At 53.1% G+C, this 22,079-nt stretch overlaps 1 protein-coding gene and 2 long non-coding RNA genes across 3 annotated transcripts; 2 read left to right on the plus strand and 1 right to left on the minus strand.

The window, feature by feature from the left end:
* Positions 1–165: 165 nt before the first annotated feature.
* LOC139999112 (uncharacterized) lies at positions 166–4,760 on the plus strand. Its single transcript, XR_011804192.1, has 2 exons — positions 166–468; positions 621–4,760. It is a non-coding gene; the product is annotated as an uncharacterized lncRNA (long non-coding RNA).
* Positions 4,513–21,712, minus strand: CDR2L (cerebellar degeneration related protein 2 like). The gene is made up of 5 exons (XM_005011990.6): positions 21,185–21,712; positions 9,482–9,594; positions 8,079–8,227; positions 6,976–7,140; positions 4,513–5,630 (listed from the first exon to the last, which is right to left on the minus strand). The coding sequence occupies exons 1-5, from the start codon at positions 21,261–21,263 to the stop codon at positions 4,745–4,747; spliced, it is 1,392 nt and encodes a 463-aa protein (XP_005012047.1). The 5' UTR covers positions 21,264–21,712; the 3' UTR covers positions 4,513–4,744.
* Positions 10,327–18,500, plus strand: LOC106014707 (uncharacterized). The gene is made up of 3 exons (XR_001186226.5): positions 10,327–10,482; positions 11,212–11,465; positions 14,934–18,500. It is a non-coding gene; the product is annotated as an uncharacterized lncRNA (long non-coding RNA).
* Positions 21,713–22,079: the final 367 nt, after the last annotated feature.

Consider the following 22,079-nt stretch of genomic DNA (forward strand, 5'->3'; position numbering starts at 1 on the left):
CGGGAGGGGCCGCCCTGGGGCTGGGGGGAGAGGGCTGGGGGTTGGGGGGTTTGGAGGTTTTGGGGGGGGGGGAGGCAGGGCCAGAGGCAGCTCTGGGCACCTCGGGGTGGCTGCTGTCAGCTCCTCGGGGCGCAGGAGTGTATTGTATATATAGGAGCAAAAATACACGTCTATATGTTAATGGAGGCTGGTTTATTTCTAGGTGTGTTGCGATAAACCTGCGTGTTTCTGCCTCTGCAAGAGAGGTGCTGAGGGGAAGGGGGTGCAGGGAGGTGTGAGGTCGTGGGAAGGCTTCGGCTGGTTGCTGGCGGAGCCGTCACGGTGGGTTGGTGAGGAGGGTTTGTGCTCCAAAGGCAGGAGCTGCTATTTCTGGTGTCAGGGAGGGGCTGGGAGCAGGGCTGGGGCTGTGCTGGTGCTGGTGTTTTGACAGGAGCTGACAATCTGCCGAAACCTGGGGGCGAAGCCAAGGTGGGTGTTTAAAGCTGATGGAGGCCGTGTGGCGTGAGGGGATCCCAGCTGGGTGCCAAAGGTGGAAACGGAGACCCCAGGGGTGCAGTGTGGTGGGTGCTGGTCACAGCCCCGTGCTTTGTTTTAATCCCGTCTCTGGTGTCACACCACAGGCCTGTAGGAAAGGAATGGGTTCTGCTCCGCTTCTGCCAACCCAACTCAGACAAAAATGGAATGCTTGAAGGAAAAAAACGGAGCTGTCAGAGACAGCTCCCGCCATCTGGTGACCTTAATTTCAAACAGGGAACAGGTAAATGTTTGCGACTTGTAGCCAGAGGGATGGGTAAAACATCCAAAGCAGGATGAGTCATTTTACCAACTGTTGTTAAACATGCCAGCATTATCATTGTGCTGCTAACTCATGCCAAGAAAGGTGTCCGTGAGCAGTGCACAGAGGGGCTGAGGAAGGAGCTTGAAGGTCACGCAGCTGAAGCGAGAGCTGTCTGCAAGGGCACTTCTCTGGCTTTGCTGCACTCCTACTCTGTTGGTTGGTGCAGGTGTCCAAAGAGCCCTCGTAAAAAGCAGAATGATCTCAGTTTGGATGATTAGAAACAGCTTTCCCTGACAGGGCTTGGCATGACAAGGTCTTGCTTTGATGTGGCCCATAGGGAGCCAAGCTTTCGACACTGGAGCTGGAGAAATGAACTGCCTTGGTATACAGATGCTGGATTAGAAAGCCAGCTCACCTGTTTGGTGCCTGGAGAGCAAGAGCTGTGACAAGCCGTCCCCGAAAAGGGAAGCAAAGGCTGATGTGCGTGAGGGACTGGTCCCTCCATGTGTGAGTGAGCCAGCGTGGTGGGAGCACATCGGGACTTGGAGAGACCTTCCTGAAGGTCTCAGCTCCTGTAAGACAGGGAAGACTGCTGAATCAGGAGATGGGCATTCTTCCCCAGGAGAATTCAGGCTCTGTAAAAAACCTTGAATTTGTGTTTAGGTGGTCCGTTCCTATTTCTGATGGTGGGTGCTTTCTGAAGGCTTATTTAAGCTGGTGGTAAGGGAAGATGCAAGGCTAGATCTGATGGAAATGTGCTTGTCTACATTTCATCTTACAAACTCAGATGGAAACCAAATCTTGACAAGCTGTATATCCTCGTTTATCTTAACGGTGTGATCTGCATAGGGGAATTGTTTTTGCTAAATTCTGGAATTAGTCATTTCTTATTATATTGTTCTTTTTCTCACCTGTTTTAACTGGATACATTCTTGTTCTCTTTCTGCCCTGATTCATGGGGGTGTGCTATTAAATAGCTGCTGCTTTCTGTTGGACCAGTTTCTGTGGTAAGCAATGTAGTTGCTTAGTACTCTTCTCTTACTTCTTCACATGGAGCTACATAGTTTTCACTGTTTTTTTTTTTTCAAAGTAAATAGAAAAATTAGATGCAAAGTGGGATAAAAGGGCAGAAGATGCTTATTTTTTCCTCCTTTGATTGCTGAAAGCCTCGCTTAAGAAAAAAATCAAGTGACTCTGAATCACACAGTCATCAGGACATATATATGGCCACTAATATTTTTGGATGCAGAAAAAAAAATGCCCTCAGCACTTTGCTGAGCAAACTGCTGATATATGGCAGCTGTTTCTTTGTTAAGCTAAGCACTAATATTGTGTTACTTGCATCAGTCGGTTTTGGATGTGTGGTTTTCAAGAAAGAACCAAAACAAAAATAGCATTTGAATTACAAGCTTAGAAATTGTACAGTTTTATAGAGACTTCCGAGCTAACAAGAGTGTTTTTATCATGTGGCAAACATTAGCAGTCCAAGTGCATAAAATGTATGTTATATAAATAATGTAGCAGTAGAGTTCGGCATATTCTCTCTGCATTCTGCAGAGGAGCCTGAAGCATTTTCTTGACCCAAATTGTACATGAAAATCAAAGAAATAACTCTTGTGCCGGTCTTAAAAAGTAAAAAGAGCTGTAAAGGAAGTCTGAGCTCTGAGAATACTGACGTTCCTTTTTTATTTGAGAAGAGAATAAAGCATTTGAAAATATATTTAATCTGATGTACACTTAACTGCGATGCTGATTCACACACTATTGTTTAAAACGGAAAGTGAAGGCAATCCTCTTCCCACACCTATGCAACAGCCAGATGCCTGCAGAGTAAACATTGACTGACTTAAAACAACTTTGCTTCAGCTATCCCACAGTACAAATGTTGAAGTACGAGGGCGTTGGTGTTTGTCACGCCATGTACTGTGACAGCACGGTGACTGGGGAATACTCTGAGAAAAATCAACTTGACGCTGCTTTTGTTGCTGTTGTTGTTTGTTTTTATTTATTTATTTTTTAGACAACTGCTTTCCATTATAAATAAATAAGGCATGAAGGTTCTCCATACTGTTACAGAGCTGGTAGCCACGCTCGTGCTAATGGCTCCTAACGTTTCTCGAGCTGGGGGCCATAGGGCACCTGGAAATGCAGAGCATGGAAGCGAGGAGCGCTTGATGGTGGGCGGGTGGAAGAGGAGACCTCTGGAGCGAGTGCAGTTCGGGCATCGCGCTCCTGCTGACTTACCTCAGTGGTACTCAGTTTAATAAATACAGAGGGCCAAGGGGGTACTTTTGCATTAATTCCATTGCGAGTAAAAGAAAGGTAGCTCCTCATAGTGCCAAGGTCAACGACTCGGAGGATAGTTATGTTTTAACAGTCTTCTCCCCTCCAAAGCCAAATTCTGGTTTATTTATGTCAATGTTGCAAAAATCCCAGCCACTTACCCATGATTTTGGGTTGTAAACTGGTGAAAATAAAATCCAAATCTGGCCTAAAGTTTCTCCAGACCGGTACAGAATAGGTAGCTTACACTGAACTGCTCAGTTTTGTGGCTCAGTGCTCAGGGTGTTGCCTAAGCTGTAATGAAATGCTGCTTCTCTGCCTAAAACACGTGTCTGACCACACAAGGTCAACGTCTAGTTTATGAAAAATGGAAACTGGTGATTCCTGAGTCTGCAGTGGCCTTTTGGCTGTGTGTTTGCATGTCAGTGGAAGCAAAAGCGAGGAGATCTCAGTGCTGGAAAGTGAACTGGCACATGAGAGGTGACAACCTTTGGAGATGGTATCTCAGCCAAGATAGGTTATTTTCAGCAGAAAACTGAAAGCTGTCCTCTTGACTGGGAAGGTATTCAGAGCAAAAGCGCGGGGGAATGTGTGATCAGCGCTACTGCCAGGGCCCGTGCTCCTGACACCGTACGAGTATAGTGCTTTTTTTCTTCTACTTGCACATGAGTCACTGCTAGGCAGTTTTGCAAGCCCATGCAAACTATATTGGAGGAGCTTGCTACGATGGGGGCAATGATGTCTTCTTGAATAGCACAGCACAGAGGGCTGGGACCCAGGCTGCGAGATGAAAGCATGTCTCTGATACTGTAATAGCACTTCTTGTCTAGCTTATGGGAAAGCCCCGGTCATCACGTTCCTACCAGGCACAGTGATTCACCTGGGCTGAAATACTGGGGCAGATCTAAAGCGAGGAAATCCCATATGCCTACGAAGTCTGGAGAGTATGGACTGAATTACTACGAAACGCTGATGAAGACGGAACAACCAGTTCTATGTTTCTCTTCAAGTTTTTCCAGTTGCAATGAGCTTGCATTGTAAATAGCTGAAAAACCTGACTGATAAGAGAATGGCTTGAATAGCAAGAACATACTGCCCTTTGGGAAAGGGGAGAGGTCAGGTGAAGGTCTCTGGGGTACAAGCGTAGGTTCTTAGCCATAAAACCAAAGTGGAGGCTTGGGCTGGTGCTCTCGAGCAGCCCCTGAAGTTCCGATGGCTTTTTCTGTTCTGCTGTGAAGCACCGCGCTGCGGCTGCTGCAGAGTGCTGGAGGACATCCAGGCTTTTGCTCGCAGATAATCGGACGGTAAGACAAGCTGAAAAGGGGGGAGGAGGTGAACGGTTTTCTGGTTTGTGGTGTGGCTTCCGTTGCTGTTGTGATGTCTGGCCGTGGTAGCAGCTCATGCAGAGATCCATCATACAGTTTCTGAAATCCTCTAACTACAATGTACAATTTCTTTTTTTTTTTTTTTCCAACGAGCTGCCCAGAGCCCAAGCTTAAAGACACAACTTGAGTCCCTGTGGCGTTTTCTTGCTTTTATGCTGCGGACACTCCCTTCCCGTACAAGAATATAACACGAGACCTCTCGAACCTTCAAAGCAGCGAGGCCACGAAGCGTTTCCTGGAGCTGAAAGAGAAGACTCGGCTGGTGGGCTAGCACGTGGGGGCTGCGGCGGGACAGGGCTCATTTGCTGCTCTTGTTTTTCACCTTTGTGGCATTGATGTCTGCTTTTGTCTTCTGGATGCGGGAGAAGATCTCCTTAAAAAGAGCCTTGTACTCGGGCTGGCTCTGCTCCAGCCGCTTGTCCACGGCCTCCACGTGTTTGCTGATGGTCTTCTCCATGCTTTTCCTCTCCTCCAACTCGTATCCTTCTCCCCGGAAGTCTCTGAAGGAGCTGTCGCGAGAGATGGGGCGAGACGTTTGGACCCCCGCGTGGCGCACGCTGTCCTTGTGCTGCCGGCACTTGCTCAGGAGCTCTTCGTACTTCTCCAGCAAGGCGTGGTACTGCTCGTCCACCTCCCGCAGGATGGACATGCCCCGTTTGCGCACGTTGTTGGCGTGCAGCGTGTAGTTGCCCTCGTGCCGGCTCACGGCGTCCTTGGTCACGATGGCGTTGAGGGCTGTGTCGCTGCAGCTTTTCCGGACGGGGTGGTTTGGGGAAGGTGTCATGGACGGCCCGTGACTTTTCCCTCCCTCCTCCTCCGAGAGGTCGATGTAGTCCGCCTCTGGCGCGTTATTCAGCGGCTCGAGGAGGGCCTCGGACAAGTTGTCTTCCCTGCTGAGCAGATACTTCTTGACTTGCTTCATCTGCTGTAGCTCCAGGAGCTCTGCTTCCAGCTCCTTGATGCGCAGTTTGCAGCTCTCCATCTCGCACACCCGCTGCTCGAGGTCCGAGTACTCCTGGATAACCGAGGTGTACTCTCGCTCAACCCTCTCCTTCCGCTGCTTCTCCTGGTTGACCTGGGACCGTAAGGAGTCCACCATGGCTTGGAGACGCTCGTTCTCCCGCTCCAGTGGCTTCTGGTTGAACTCTGTTGAAGAACTGTGGACCTGGAATGCGTCTTCATACCTGGAAGAGAAGAAAGACCCCTGAGAGATTGTGACCAAATGACAGTCCATGGAGGACTCAGACTGTGGCTTACTGCCATGTAAGTAATTCTGCCCGGAGTTGCTGAGCTGATGGAGGGAGCTGTGCCTCCTCCCGTGGGACAGGAAACCCCAAGGTTTGGTGGCTCTGCTGGACACAGCGACCTGTCTCTGTCCTGGAGGACCTGCAGTCTCTGCTGTCCTGTGCCTGGGAGGTGCTCCAGGGAGAGGGGGAGAAGATTTGCAAAATGGGGGAGGCAGAAGGAGATGCCTGATGGAGCTGCCTCTTCATTGCTCCCCGCCTGGGAAGCAATAGCATGCATTTCCCCCTTCCCTCATGCTGCTGTCGGGAAATCATTTTTTCCTCCTCAGTGAAGCGCCGGTGGCATCCCATCTAGTTAGAACAGATTGGAAAAAGGAAAGCTCTATGGCTTCCCCTGCGAGGCATGGCTGGTGGCGGGGGTATTGAACAGATTCCCAAGTTACTGAAGGGCAGAGTGACCTTCAGAGCTGACTGCAGATTGGCAAGGCACAGCACCATCCTGAGGCACTGGGGGACAGCGCCACTGGGGGACCGTGGGGAGAGAAGCACAGAGACATTAAGTGGATTCTGCTGGGGGTTAGGTTATGCCCTCATTACATCCCCGGCTGCAGTAAAAGTGTCTTTTGTTTGTACCCTCTGGCAGTGGATACTTTCTGTGAAAAAAAAAATAAAAAAAAGTTTATTGATTGCTTATCTATTTAAAGAAGCCTCTATTACGGACAAAGCTGAGCAAGAAATGCCCTCACGGTGTCAGTGAATTAGCACAGGGGCTGGGTTTTAAGGAGGATCGAGTGTTCAATAGTGCTGAATTTGTGCAGCGTTTGGCACTGCGTGGCATGCCATGGTCTGGGACTGGGGGCTGCTGGAGTTACTGGGGTCAGACAGTGCAAAACCACAGCACCTCCGCTGCTTTCAGTGGGGCAGAGATGCTGGAGGGATGCGGCACGGGATGTGCTGGTGGGGAGGGGACGCGGCATGGTCAGCTTGAGCAAAGGGTCTCCTTCATGTGGTGTGGGACTGGGCAGGCTGGGCTGGGCTGGGGGAGGCTGATTTGGGCTGTCCCAGCTTGAACACTGCATCCTGCCTGGCGAGGAGCCCTCTTAGCCCCCTGCTGCCATCCCAGGAGAATGCCAGCCCCTCCAGGGGACTCTGATTCAGAGCCTGGCTCCCTATGGGGTTATTTGTGTTTTTTTTTTCCGTATGTCAGAGGGGCTAATCCACCGCTGACAGGTAGAGGAGCTGAGAAGGCTGGAGGCATGGCTCAGTCCCCCCTGCCCCTCTGTACCTGGGGCTGGAGCACAGCTCCTTCAGGCAGGGGAAGGTGTGGATGGTTCGGCGCCGCTCCCTCTTCTCCCGCCGGATGCGCAGCTGCTCCAAGCTCCGCATCTCCTCCACCTGCTTCTGCAGCTCCTCCACCTGGTTCTGCAGCCCCTCGATCGTTTCCGTCAAGCTGCAGACAGAGGAGAGAGCACAGGTGAGGAGGTGGGCACTGTGGCCACAGGTCTTTTGAAAGTATTTTATTTTTTCTTCCCCATAGAGGAAGTTGGCCTGTGTAAAGTAATCCACATTTCTAGTGTGTGCCCTGGGAGCGTGACGGTGCTTGCTTTTGGTGGCAGGGGCTGCTCTCTGTGTGGTCTATCTTGGATTATACATTTTTATTTTTATTTTTTTGGAAAAGGGGAGGGATTGAAGCATTGTCAATGGATAGCACAGGTTTGAGACCCTCTGACCTCAAATCTCTTGGCTAAAACAGTCACCTCTGGGACGTGAGCGCTGTCCTGGAATATCTCTGCACTTAAGCAGGCAGGCGAGCAGTTTACTCTTCCTCTTTTATCTGTTGTAGCAATAAACGCTGGGCACAGATTTTTTTCTGTCTGTGAACCCAGTTTGTAAAACCACTTCAGCACTCCCCCTCTGCTCTGAAACTCCCTCTCCGCAGTTGTTGGCAAAAGATGCCGCAGCGCAAGGACGCGGCTTAGCCTGTTGTTTCCAGGGATGACCTTGATCACGGGCCTGCTGCATGAGAGGAGTTATCGACAGGCTGGGCTTTCGCTAGACGCTGGCTCTGTGCCTAGTGTGCCTGCTGGGCTGCGTGCTCAGGACCTCCCTGATAGCATTATGTGCCTCTTAGTCAGGGGGATTCACCCTCTGAGGAGGAACGGCTGCCGTGCCTCCCTTCTGGCAGCTCCAGGCACGTTTCTCCACCCAGCCCTGTCCCAGGGCTGCCCGTGCTGGGGCTGACCTGTGCTACCCAGCATCGGCACAGCCGGTGAGAGACTGGTTGGATAGCAAGAACATGCTGCAGGGGGATGGTGGGCTGAGGGGAAAGGTGGGCTGAGGGACCCCCAGGCACAGCATCGCCATGGTGAGGAGCAGGGGAGGCCATACCACTGGATCTTCTGTTGGGACGTCTTGCTTTCTAGCACAAGCTTCTGGTTCGCCAGCTCCAGGTCCCGCGCGGTCAGGTCCAGCTGCTCGTAGACCTTCGCGTGCTGCTCGTTCATCTGCCGCAGCATCTCCAGCTGCTTGGTCAGGTACTGCAGGAAAAGCCGAGACAAAAAACACCCCTCATCCCAAAGCCAGGTTGTTTCATGGGCAGAAATTCCTATATCCTTAGCTTCCTGTGACATTGTGTCTTGTGGCTGCTTTATCCTTTACCTGATTGAAGCCTCGTCCAGTAGAGGTATTCACGCTACCCCCTGCCCACTATAAATGTTTGTGTCTAAAATATATCTGAACTTCTCCTGCCCTCTGTGAAGGGCACTGACCTCGGTCTGTCTCTCCTCAGCTGCTTTTTTAATCCCCCATACCCCAAGAAAGTTGATCTCCCTGTGACCGTGCCCCTTTGTCAAGGCTGACTGAACTTGGCCTTGTGGTTACTGCATCGCCTGACAGATCAATTGCGGAGGCTGCGTTTCTGTAGGAATTCAGGCTAAAAAACCTGAATCTGCGAAACGCGAGGAGAGCTGTGGCTTCTGCTCGGCCACAGACCCCTCCCTGCCTGCCTCCGTGCCAGTCTGGAGGGTTTCATCCTGTGCAGCCTGGCAGAGGGGCATCAGCTGGGATCAGACCCCAAATCTGGGGGTGCAGCGCTGTGGGGCACAGCCAAAATCCTTCTCCTTTCTCCTCACAGCCACCATGTGCTGCTCCTGTGAGCTCCCAGCATGTCTCTGCCTTGTGCCTCTTTAAATCAATGCTTTTCAAGCTTTTTTTTTTTAATTTTATTTATTTATTTATTTAATTCACAGACCCCTGGAAGCCTTCCAGCAGATGAAACCCCTCCTGGCACAGCAAGTTTAAGTCTCTGAGCTTGGTGCTGACCCCAAAGGGTGCCTGAAACAGCAGTGGGGATTGCAGCTCTTTGAGAAGGAGCCAGTTTGTGCCTCTGACAAAGGGCGCTGTGTTACAGGGTGCTGAGGGGCTGGCCGAGAACAAACACCATTGTGAGTGCCTGGAAGCCAGGAAAAGCAGCAGCAGAGCATGGAGAAAGGAGCGTGAAGGCGGGTGGGTGGGCTGGGAGAGGTCACACATGCCCCAGCTGCGATCGGTGCTGGTGCCAAAATCTGGCACGCACGTCTGGGCAGGGGGGCGAGAGGGGGGAAATAGCAGTCTGGGGGGATAGGGGTACCTCTCCAGGGCTGGGATCAGCTCAAGCAGACCTTAATCCACCCCATTTCAGGCACGTATGGAAGGGACGTCAGCTCCCACCCTCTGCTTTTGGCATCACCCTGAGGTGCCAGTGGTGACCCAGCTTCTCCTGTCCCCCCGTCCTGGCCCGGCCCCATCCCTACCTCGATCTCCTGCACTTGCTCCTCGTTGGTGGCGTACATCTGCTGCAGGGAGTCCTCCAGCTCTTTGTTGCGCTCCAGCAGCGTCTTCCCCAGCTCCGCGGCCAAGTGCAGGTCTGGAAACAGAAGGGACAAAGCCGCTGCGGTTCCTGCGGCCGCACCGAGCACAGCGACCTGCTTCGTGCCGGGCTGCTCTTACCAGCGGGTTTTGACATGGATGTATGCTTATGGGACATCCAGGATCTGCCCTATTTCCTCTTTTAGGGCTATAAGAGCAAGGGGAAGCTGAGCTGGATGAGGATTTGGTGCTATCCTGCGTGCTGCCAGCCAGGATCAGGCCCACGAGGCCTGTCTGAGGCTGCAGCTCGGCACCCCCATCCCCATCTCCTGAGGGGCTGAGAGGGGCTCAGCATCCATCGGGATGACAGTGAGGGTTGGTAAAGCCTTGTGGGGCCTCTGGGGATGCTCAGCAAATCGTATTATTATCCGTAACGAAGGGAGGGTCTTGCCTTCCCTGTCAGCCCCCATCCATCACCCGCTAACAGACTGACACCGAGGGCTGACAGCTCCTCCTGCGCCGCGGCCTCGGGGGGCTCCGCCGCTTTCCTCGGGGCAGCTCCGGGGGGGCCCACGCTTTGTGCTCCCTCGCTGCCAGCTCTAAACACCTTTGGGAGGCTGCTGAGATCGTTGGGTGTTAGGAGAAGGACAGGGAAAATAGCCACTGAAAATACAGAGTTTGAAGTCTCTGGGGTAAAGAAGCCCCCCCCCAGAACCCCTGTGCTGGCCAAAGCTCGAGCTCCTCAGGTGATGCTGTTTGTGGGCCTGTGGTAGCACAGCTGGCTCTGATAACATCCCTTTGCTTTCACAGGAATTGGCTGTTTTTTTAAAGCCTGACCTCCTGCAATTGTGTGGGTTTTCATTTTTTCCCGGTGCTTTTAGAGAGGAGTGCCTAGCTCGCCTGGTGGCAGGTCGAGGCTCTGACCTTAAGCCTTCAAAATAAAAAGGTAAGGAAACAGATAGCAGCGTGTGCTATTACCCTTCTATCTCTGCTGTGGTTATCAGACAGATTTGGGGTGAATGAGGACCAGCAGTCCTGTGGTGTGCGAAGGGACCTGGGTGTCCTGCCCTGGCATTTTCGCAGCCCTTTACAGCGCTCCTCTCTAGCCTGCAGTTAATGATGTGTTTTACCAAGGCTCTGCTGGGGCTGGGAGCACTGCAATTTCTTCCCGCAGTTAATTTGGCTATGCAGTTGATTGGAAAATGGTGATAACTTGTCAGAAGGACAAGAAGAAGGGGAACCAGGCCCCCTGGGATGTATCCTGTGCCTGGGAAAATTGCTGATTTCAGATGTCTCATCATAAACCAAGGCTAACACCGACTTTCCAGACACAATTGTTTGCATGGGAGGAGAACTGGGAGTGCCTCGGATGCGATCCTCCTGACAGATAATGATACATCGTGGGAAGCACCGTTACGTTATTAATTTGGGTGACAGCTGCTTTGCTGTCTGTGCAGCCCCTGCGATGCCAGGGGCCGGCTCCCCAGCTGTGGTCCCCGCCAGCAGCTGCTCCGTGTCCTCGGATCTCCCCTTTACCCTGGGAATAGGCACTGCAGGGTGTCACTGCGGGATGTCACCTTCATCCTCATCACACAGCGACCTGGTCTGAGGGCTGTGAGTGCCATCAGTGTCCCCCTGGACAGATCCTTCACCTCTTTTTTTTTTTTTTTTTAAGCACCAAATTTCTCCAGTTTCCAAAGCGTCCTTGAGGGACTGAGTGTTTGCTGCACCAGCTGGGGACCGGGGGAACAGCCAAGCTCCAGCAGAGACAGAGGAGAATTTGTGCCTTTAAGCTGCTTGGGGCTGCATTTAATGGCACTGCCACCTTGCCAGAGCTGGTGTCCTTGCTACGCGGGCACGTTGCAAATCACACTCGTCCTGCCTGATCTTGGCAGCAAGGAGGGCCCAGCGCAGAGGAGAGGGCTTCAGGTAATGAGTCAAGTGTGTCCCCATCCCCGCGGATTACCCCAGTGCTCTCCCACCATATGGCATCCAATTTAATCAGCTGGGGTTGAGTTAAGTGGATTAGGCAGTGCAAGATCCGGCATTGTAATTTAAAGGGCTCTGTCAGCAATAATTTAATGGGGGAAATGGGCAGCGTTTGGGGACGAGTGGGAAAGAAGAAAGAACGGGGCTGAGCTCCGAGGAGGAAATTGATTCTTCTTTTCCATTTTGAGCTTAAGGGCCTGGGAGACTCCGGGCTTGAAGGACGTGGGGGAATTGGTTCTTTCAGCCGTCAGCATGCACACGCTCCCTGCCTGCCAGCTAAAGCATCCTCTGTAATCCTGTCTCGTCGCCCCCCCCCACCATGCCTGGGTCCTCTTCCCCACCTGTTGGTCTCCCCCAGGCTGTGGGAGCACGCAGAGGGAGGGGATGCTGCATGGAGGTGCTTTAATGTCTTCGTTAGAGCAGGTTCATCTCGATCTTGGTGCTAATCACAGCTCTCCTCAGGCTTGGGTAGCGCACAGCTCCGCTCCTTGGAGACCTCAGGAACCTGAGGCTGGACGTGAATTTATCAGCGGGCTGTTTGGGAATTTAAGGATTCTCTCTACACAGCGCTGTGGCTTCCTCACTCTTTTTTGTTTGTTTGTTTTGTTGTTTTGTAATTCGTCTTTGCTCCTCCAGCACCAGCCCAGCCAGCCAGCACTGTGTGATGTGCCCTAATTTAGCAGTTTTGCTGATGCCTCCCTTTCCCCCCCCTTCTCCATTGCAGAAGGAAAAACAAAGCATTGGGGCATGGCTGTGCTGGGGGCTTTCCCCACAAAACAGCCAACTTTCAGCTTAAAAACAGTGCCTTTAGGGATCCCAAATGGGTGGGCTGCCTAAATCCAGCTTGGGAGATGCAGACCACAGATGCTAACTGTCCTGGGCGATACCAGCTCCGTGTCCTGTGGCTCTGCATAGTGCTGTGAGCCCTGCTGTGACCCATCTAATTAACAGTGTGACCCCTCTAATTAACACAGCTGAGGAGACCCCCTGTGTCCCCAGACAAAGAGCTGAGCCTGTGGAGCAAAGCAGAGGCAGGGAGGCTGTATTTCCCTGGGAAAGGAGCCTCAGCAAGGAGGGAGGGAGACCAGATGGCAGAGATGCTGGGATGCTGATCCCATCGTAGCCATGTTGGCTTAGCATCACTGGGTGATCACCCCCAAAAAATCCTGATCCCAAAACCTGCAGCAGGTTGTCTTTAGCTGAACGGAAAGCTGCATCCCATGGTGATGAGCTGCGGAGCTGAATGCGTCCTGGCTGCCCCAGGTGCCCCGGCAGCTCGCATCAAGGCACGGAGAAGGTTTGGAGCTCTTCCTGTGCTCCTGGTGCTGTGACCCAGCAGCTATTCAGTGTCCTGCTAAATACAGCTTTTGGGAGGAAGGCACCATCTGGAGCAGCCACTTAGGGCTTTCTTCTCTCCCACATCAAACAATTTGGGTATTTTGGCTGTGAGAAAGCACGCCCGCTGCCCCCAGGTGCTGTGGTTTGTTCCTTGTCTTTAACCATCCTCTGGGCTTTCGGTGCCTTGGATGGGCCAGGTCTGATCTGTGTCCTCAGGAAATGCTCATGTCTGGGGATTTTCAGCGGGCACTGAAGGGCTGGTACAGTTACAGGGGGTTTGTCCCTGGGTAGAGCTGGCGGTGACAGAGTCCCTCGAGACAAGCAGACTTTAAGGGGGGTGTCGCAGGTCCTTTGGCTCACGGCGTGCAGGGCTGCGTGGAGGCTGTGTTTGGAAGTCCTTCTTATCTCAATATCCATTGAGGTTCCTTCCTGAATGGCTTGCAGGGCAGGAGCAGCCCTTTCTACCTCTGCAGATGGCAAATTCACCTGCTAAATAGCGGGGAGGAGCAGCCTGCAGGGCTCTGGTGTGGGGGTCTCTGGAGGAAGTTCAGGGTGCTTGTTAGCTGATGGATGGGGTAGGTTGAGAGTTAAGAACTGATGTTTAATGCTGTTGACGTTTAATTTAATTGCATTTGCTGTCTGCTCCATTACACACGGGTACTTAGAGTCAAGGGTAGGTGCAATTATTCCTTTCAAAATCTAAATAAATGATGCTGTGCTGGTTTACCCCAGGGTAGGGTGCGCTTGCTGCTCATTTATTTTTCTTAGTTGCAAGGGACTGTGCTGTCTGGGTGCATTACGATGAAGATCAGCTTTTGTGTATCACTTACTGCTGCTCCACGACAGGTGATGGAGCGAATCTGTGCTTAGCCCTTACAAGCCTTTGCAGTGGAACATGCTGGGGTGCAGAGGAAGCAAGTGTCCTCACTCAGCATCTTGCAGACATGTGGATGTGGCAAATCCATGTCTACACGCTGATTCCCCAGCTGGAAGTGTTTCCCATGGCCAAGCAGAGCTTTCAGAGCGAGCCACCGCTGTTATTGCTGACAAAACTCAGACATTACCACCCAAATCAGCTTAGCACTCCATGTGGTGTGGTTTTTGTGCTGCCATTTAGGTGTAATCGGGTGAACTGCAAAGCAAGCCCTGCCTCTGCAGTGCGCTGAGGGTGAGAGGTGCCCCTGGCAGGGCTGGCAAGGGGTGAGGGCGAAGCACAGCCACGTCCTCCCTCTTCCCTTCCCCATTTCAAACTGAGCTGGTGCTGGGCACGCGGGCGTTTCTGTTATCCTAATGAGATTTGCTGTTTTGCCTTCTTGCTTTTGTTCTTTCTTTTCTTTCCCTTTTTTTTTTTTTTCTTGTGTAATCTGTTCCGTACCCATGGGCTGCCTTTGGCCATGCAAGCAGCCCTGGTGGTGGCAGAGAGATCTGGTTGGCAGGGGAGCGAGGCAAGAGCAACAAGAGCAGCTCCCTCCACGCTGCCCCTAAGGCTCTCATCCCTGGAGCAGAAGTGCCACCACCAAGGACAGGAAAACCCTGATAGTGGAACGAGGGCAGCGAGCCCACCTGCTCCCCGTGAGCCACTCTCCCTACCCTGGGCAAGGAAAGGGGTCGGGGTTGTGCTTCAGGGAGGCTCTCCAGCTTTCTCAGCCCCTGCACTTGCTCTTTGCCCTCTGTGCTTTTCAATCCTGTTCAGTATTTCATTCATATCAGCTCTCCTTTTTTTTTTTTTTTTAATTATTCTCAAGTGGCCAGCAGGCATTTTTGGTTTAATTGATGCTCTCCTTTTCTTTCTGCTCTCTGTCCGTCAGTGCCCTGAAGTCTCTCTGGGTGGGACCATATATTAATATTTGAGCCCTGGGTTGGTTGCCTCTGCTTATAAGCTGCATGCGTCTATACAAACCCATACGGAGCCGTCCCATCCCCGTGCCTGCAGCAATCAACGTTCATTTTGCTGTGTTGTTAGAGCCTGATAACACCGAGTGTGTTATTAGACCATGGTCGGGCCCCATCTGTGTCTTTCCCTGCTGCTCTCTTATCTAAACAGCCTCGTTGCCTCTGTTTGCCTTGTAGGCTGAAATGGTTTCAAAGAGCTCACTGTCGGGTGGCTCGGAGGCTCTGATAGCGCACCTGGATCAGAAAAGCATCTTAAATAAAGACATACGAGAGGAGTTGTTGGGGAGAAGCAGCAAGGAAAGGAGAGAGAAAGGAAGCTGATGCTTTCCTGCAGGCAGCCTTCCTCCAGGCAGCGAAGCTCTAGCTAATTAATTATGTGGGGATGCAGAGAGCCGTGAACGGAGGCTTGCACTCTTTTAAAGCTGAAGACCCAGATGTGGACCGCTGCCCCGTGGGACTGTCCCCAGCAGATTTGGGGGGCAGGAGGTTGTCACCGAGCCAGGACAGGCAGCGAGGACCAGCACTGGGGAGGCTCAGCATCTCCCCCGCTGCTTCCCCACTGTATGGGGTGAGCACGAGAAGAGCCCCGAGCAAAGGCAACCTGCAAAGGACAGGTCAGCGCGCTGGAGCAGAAGGGAATGGTGCTTCCAGCAGTGCAATGGCACCACCCCAGCAATGTCACCTCTCCGGTCCTTGCTGGGCTCACACCAATTATTCCCCTCTGCTCAGCTATTGCTGACCAGCTCGGCTGCCCCCGCTGTCCCCTTGCTGGTGGCAGGACCATGGATCCTGAGCAGTTTGGTCCCTGGGGGAGCGACCAAGTTTCAGCACAGCTGCTGCAGCCCCCACAACTCCCATCTGCTGCTTCTCACGTGCCAGCAGCATGTAGGTACGGGGACAATCCCTCTTCCACAGATGTGGTTACAGCTAAACACAGAAAACAGCCCGACCTCCTGCAGCAGCCCCAGAAACCTGCTGGCCCCTTCTCCAGCAGCCCCTCTGCTTGGCCACGGAGGAGCGCGTGGTCTCACGTGGTGCTGCCCCAGTCCTGCTCCCTTCCCATCCCTGGGGGATGCCGTGAAGCCCTGTTGCTCCAGGTGCTGTGGTTATGCCCGGTGCTGCTGTTTGGTGCCAGCTGGAGGTGCTGGCCCGCACGGCAAGAGCTCCTGAACGCAGCCGAGCGATCGGTGCTGTGTATGGAGCGAGGCAGGAGGAACAGGGCGCTGTAGCCTTTCAGCCTGAGGTTACAAGGAAACAGGGATCAAATCCTGTTTGTTTTCTTGAGTTGATTTTATCCATGGCCATCACCAGCCCTGACTGCAGTGGATACGAACAGGATGTAGGATGGTGCCTCCTCCAGGAGCTCTGCTCCACATCCAGCATCCCAAAGCAGCGCTGCCTCGAGGTCTGGTGCTCTGGGGATGTGCTGTGCTGCTCTTTGCTCTGCCTCCTCCTGTCCAGAGCAGCTCCTGGCCACCTCTTCCCTTCTCAGCACTTCCTTGTGGGCCAAGAAGATGGCACGATAACATCCTAGTTCTATCGTTGTGGCTGCATGATGGGGAGAAGTCAGCGTGGACCTGGACACTCCATGCTCTAATAGCCAAAATCTTCAGGCGGGGACAAGGTAACTGAGCAGCACCAGGGCAGCTGCACTGTGCACTGGATAAACTGGAGTAACTTCCCAAAGGACTGCAAAGGAACACGCTGTTTAGGCCAGCAAAAGAACCGTCACCGTTTGGAGAGAAGGCTTACAGCTGTTTGTCAAACACACATGGAAGAGAAAACCAAAAACTAATATAAATCACTTAAATTCCCAGCTGTGCAAAGACCAGCAGTTGCATAACATCTGCTCTCATTCCTCTGGGGTATTTTGTACCGGAGGCATTTTGCTTGGCCCACACATCTGATTTTTCTTGGCCTGTGCATCTGTTTTTGAGCATGGTCCGCAGTAGCTTTGGAAGCCCTGATGGTGCATCTGGTGTGAGCACACAGGGATCTTTTAGAGCCGTGTGAGGTGGGAATATATCCCCGTGCTGCTTGGGGAAGGCCTTTTAGCAGAGGAGACCGGCTGTGTGAGGGTGAGCTGTGCTCAGCCTGAGCCCTGGTGCTGCTTTTAGCAGAGGCAGGATGGGCCCCTCGTGCTGTCCCGGCTCTCCGTGGCTCCTGCCTGTCGTGCTGACTCCGTGCCCTGGCACTGGCCAGCACGGGCTGGTACGGAAGAGAAGAATGGAAAATGCATGGGTGGTGGGGGACAGTCTCCAGGGCAGGGCGTCTGTGCTCAGTTCTTGGGCTCTGAGTCCTCGGGATCAGGGCTGCCATGGGCAGGATGGCCCTCAGGGCTCGGGCTGTAAATCCTTCGTGTGCAGCTGCTCAGCTGGTGGATTGAGGAGGGGAGATACAGAAAACTGATTTTTGTTATTCCCCCCTGCTCCCCTTTGCCTCTCCTTGCTTTTCACCCAGCAGTTCCTCTAACTCTGCTCCCTCCCACAGCTGGAGGTATGTGCCTGGGGTTCAGCAGGCGTAGAAAGGAGTTTTTGTGCGAGATGAGGAGGCAGATCCTGGGAGTTACTGTGTGGGACTCCCTTACGCCTCGTTTTCTTGCCTTCTTCACATAAGGACAATTCTTATTCTAGGACACGTGTATATATTTCCTAGAATAATATATATATGTATGTATTTTTTCCCTAGAACTGGAAGTGCTCATCCCTTCCTCATCTAAAAGACTAAAATAAGCGTCATCCTATTCCCTGGTGATTTCCTGGTTCCTCTGAACATTTCCAAGCAGCTCAGCAATTAGTCACTGAAAACTTTCCACTTCCACAAGCTACCTGGGGCAGTGCAGTGCTAAATAAGCGTGCGGCTCAGCTACTGCAGGCAAAATTGACTGCTGGAGGGCAGGCAGGCTGCAGGGCTCATCCCCGGAGCTGGGCTGCTGGGATAACAGCAGTGCGAGGGATGGATTTTGGGGTGCCACGTGCTCCCCAATGCAAGGAGCTGTTTTGGGCATGCAGGGTGTGAATTGCAGCTGTGTGGACTGCCCCATGTAGGCTGGGCGATGCAGAAAAGAGGCAGGGATGGCTGCTAGCACTGATCCCGCTGCTCACTGGCCTGCTGCTGACCCTGGGGCTTCACGGGGATGAGTTAGGAGAGGTGCAAGCTCAGCACCTTCTGTCATTTTCCTTCTTAGCGTGCAAACCACTCAGGTGTTTGTCAGGAGGAGGAATTAAAATAAGATACTTATGTCTGGAGACCTTTAGAGGTTACGGTCATAAGGTCCTTTGCATGCAGTGCAGGGGGTTTGGCCCAAAAGGTTGTGTGGCTGCTCGGGGAGAGGACTGCTGGTCCCAGTGGTGATGGGGTGATGCTGGTTCTCGTCCTGCCTCTCATCCTGCTGGCTAACCCACTGAGCTGTGTTCAGGCTCCTGGGGCTGAAAGGGGGGTGTTGGGAGCCCTCCTCTTGGGCTCTTTGGCATAGACCTGGATGCTGGCAGAGGGATAGGAGCCTGGAAGAGTAGGGAAAGCAGCGGGGTGACTGCGGGAAGGACTCGTCCTAGGAGATTGCTGGGGGGGGAAATCAAGGCTGGAGGAGGTCAGCAGCCAGCTGCCAGGGCTGGCTCTGCCCCGTGTGGATCCAGATGTGACTGAGCTGCCACATGGCTGCTCTCAACGCAAATGCTTCTGGTGGACAGAAACGGTGTCCCCGCCTGTCCGCAGCTCAGCCTCTCTAATTTTAGCTCTTTTTCATTCTCTCAGGGTCTGGCTGCACGTATATCCTGTGCACAGGGTATGATGCAAGCGTAGCCACATCAATTCCCCATGGCTGGAGAAAAGCTCACTGCTGCTGTAACCTGTTTTAGTACTTAGAGACACGGATCCCACAGATCCCCCAGGCCTTTCCCCAACCTGGACAAGGTGAGGCTGTGGCTGAACCAAAGTACTGAGGCTAGCAAGCAATGGGAGCTCAGTTTTCAGAGCTTTCTTCTTTCTTTTTTTTTCTCAGAGGACACCACTACTCTTTCCTGGACCTTGCTGATCTTGCTGCCTCCAAGGTGGATGCGGTCACTGTGGGCACTTCGGGGTGGGGAGAAAGAGGGCCTGGGATTTGTTCTCCTGGATAAAATGAGTTATTTCAGCAAGCCAAAGCTGTGTGGAGGATGGGGAGGAAAGTAACAGGTGCTCAGAGTGGAGCTGAAGGCACATTTTTCTCCGTGGTGCTAAAATGGTTAATTAACATAATCATCACAGAGCTCCCAGTTAAGCCATCCGTTGCTTAGCAAACAGTTTGGGATGTAAATGTAGTAAATATTTGATGATGCCGTGAGATGACGATAAAGGCCCAGCAACCAACTGGTTCACAGCAGCACCTTCTCCTCTCCCCTAGCTCGGGCTGCTGCTCGTTTCTCCCTCCCCTTGCTCCCAAGCACCAGTCTCCAGGCTTACGCTTTTGTCATCTGTCTTTCTGGCTGCTGCCAGGCACGGGTTTCTGCACAACCCCTGGCTGTTGGCATGCTGATCCTCTTAGCAATGCCGGCCCAGCTCCTAAGCAGGCTGTGCTGGATGTCTCGCGCTCTGCTTCCACCCCCCAGTTTCCCAAGTGACAGCTTCAGGGCTGTGCCATCCCCAAAGGCCTCCGCATGCTGCTATGGCATACGTGGACAAAGTCTAGCACTGTCCTTCGTGATGCTTTGTGCATCATGCAAATTAATTACAGTTGTAATTACCCCGTAGGACCTTTCCAGTTGGCTGATTCCAGTTAAAGCATTCTCCATCTCTCCTTCTGAGTTAGCACAAGCCCCTATTCTTACAGGGGGCAGCCAGCCCCGCAGCTGGGCTTTGTTTTGGGTCTGTTTTTGCCTCCAGTCCTGGGTGTGCTCAAAGGTGGAGTCTATTCCCAGCATCAGTCCATCATCTGGAGCTGGTTACGCTGTGTTTGGACTGCCAGGATGGAGCAGGGAGCCTGGCCTGCAGCAGAGAGGTGTTCTTATTGCCGGGAGCCAGTGCTGACTCACGAACCTGACAGCGGGGACAGCGTGGGGCTGAAAACCACAGTCCTGTGTTGTTGGATACTCCCGATACTCATTTGTAGTTCTGCTGTTCCTCAGCCGACATCCTGCCCCTGGAGCGCTGCCCAGTCCCCTTGTGAGCCATGGGAAGACGTCACCCAGAAATGTGAATTTCTGAGGCCTCAAAGGCTGCACTGTTTACCCGGCTGACAGCTCCAGCTCCATCCCCTGCCCCACTTTAATATCACCGTTGTGTTCCACAGAACAAGGCCCAGCAGCCAGCTACTAATGCTTCCTGTCCACTGAGAAACTGGGGCTAAAAAAAACAACAAAAAAACAGCTGCAACATCCCCGGGGGCTGGTTAGCGTTCCCTGCCAGGCCTCTGTCCTGCAGCTGAAGTTGTGTAAACTTTAAATCCTGACATAATGGATGGGGAGCGACGGTGGGCAGAGGCACTGCAGCTGGACTGCATGCCTGGACTGACAGTCAGCTGGCTCAAGCAAACGTGGAGCTGTAAGGTCCCTATAGCGTGACACATCAGAGGGGTGGCTGTATTTGGGTCCAAAAATTTTTCCCTACACGTTGACAAATCAGTTCCGTTTATTCCTGGGCTGCTGCTCTGGAACAGGACTTCATTCGGTTATTTGCTTGCCGCGTGTTGACTCAAAATATTAAGATAAGCATTAAAAAAAAAAAGCCCCAAATATACACAGCTACTAACTGGCCACCCTTACAATAGACATGACATAGAACTAGTGCAAATGTAGGAACAGTTACTTCAAAACAAGCTACAAGAGTGAATGCTTACATTTCTCTAACAAACCCATTTTTGCTGTTTGAACCTTGGCATTCATTTTTTCTCTCCTCCCCAATTTTCCCTGCTTTTATGGCTGATCGGAGAAATCTCCAGAAGTAATAAGGTGACTTAGAAGCTGAAGATCCCCTCGGGCTCAGGCTTGGACAACGAGAGCTTTTGGGAAAGGCTTTCAGCATCCTCAGCTTAGCAATGCATTATTTCGGATTTACCCCTTTCTAACTAGCACGCCTGCTAACTCTGCCTGCGACTGCTCGGAGATGAAAGCCACATCAGAACTCTGTCCATGTTGTGTTCCGCCTGCAGCAAGTTTTCTGGGGTACCGCTTTGCCATAACACCCCAATTTCACCTGCCTGGTGCTGAGGACAGATCTGAGCTCCCTGCCTCTCCTCCTCTGCTTTCAACTTTCCCTGGCCAGGACAGCGACCGGGAGCAGCAGATCTGCGATTTCCATGGAGGTGCTGCCGCAGGACGAGGCGCTGGGTTTGCCAAGCAAGCGTAAGTCTTGCGAGAAGCTCTCCCATCCCCTCCCCGGGATTTACCCCGTTATTTTTTTTATTTTTGCCCTCCTGTCCCTCGCAGCCTGCTGGCTGCCCCCAGCATCCTTACCCTGCTCCAGGTCCTGCTGGTCGTACCAGGGCTCCTCTTCCTCGCTCTGAAACTCCTCCATCCTGTCGGCGCTCAGCATTTAGCACCCGGGGAGCTCGAGCAGCATCCGCGGACGGGGAGACCCCGCCGCAGCCCCCCAAAACCGCGGAGAAGGGTCGGAGGCAGGGATGGAGGCAGGGATAGAGGATGAAGGATGGAGGCAAGGATGCGGCCTCGGTGCCCGGCCCGGGAAAGGGTGGCACGACGTGGCAGCAGGCTCCTGGCCGCTGTCCCCTCTCTGCCTGCCCCGGGGGGAGGCTTCCTCCAGCCTCCGGGGCCGGGGGAGGCTCCGGGAGGGGGGGATTAGACGGGGACGTGGCTGCCGGGCCGGGGGGGGAGGCTTGCACGGGGCCGGGGGATGCACAAAGGAAGGAAGAGGGCCCGGCGCAGCCAGGCAGATCCTCTCTCCGCAGCTCGGTGGAGACCTCTAGCATGGAAATGCTGCAAGGAAACCCGGCGACAGGGAAGGGGGAGGCGAGGCCGGGCTTCCTCCTCCTCCTCCTCCTCCTCCTCCTCCTCCCGCCCAGCCCAGCCGCACGGTGCCTCCCCTCCAGGCAGGGAGGAGGGTGGCAGCTCTGCAGCTCCCCTTCTTTTTGTAATGCCCTGGCCACGGGCTTCTCGGTGGCTTTGGGGGAGTCCCCAGCTTCATCTCCGGTGACCTGCTCTGTCTTGGTTGCCTTGGATGCGTTGCTCTTCAAGGCGGTGGTGGAGGGTGAGGGTGAGAGGCAGAATCCCCTATAAACAGCCCCATAGCATCACTGTAGCCTCGCGTCTTCTTGTCCTCCAAGTTCTCTGTTCAGCACCGTGATGGGAAATTGGTGCTGATATGGGCTTCTCTCTTATTCTTGAAGGCAAA

Source organism: Anas platyrhynchos, chromosome 19 (genome assembly GCF_047663525.1).
Source record: "Anas platyrhynchos isolate ZD024472 breed Pekin duck chromosome 19, IASCAAS_PekinDuck_T2T, whole genome shotgun sequence".
Lineage (NCBI taxonomy): Eukaryota > Metazoa > Chordata > Aves > Anseriformes > Anatidae > Anas > Anas platyrhynchos.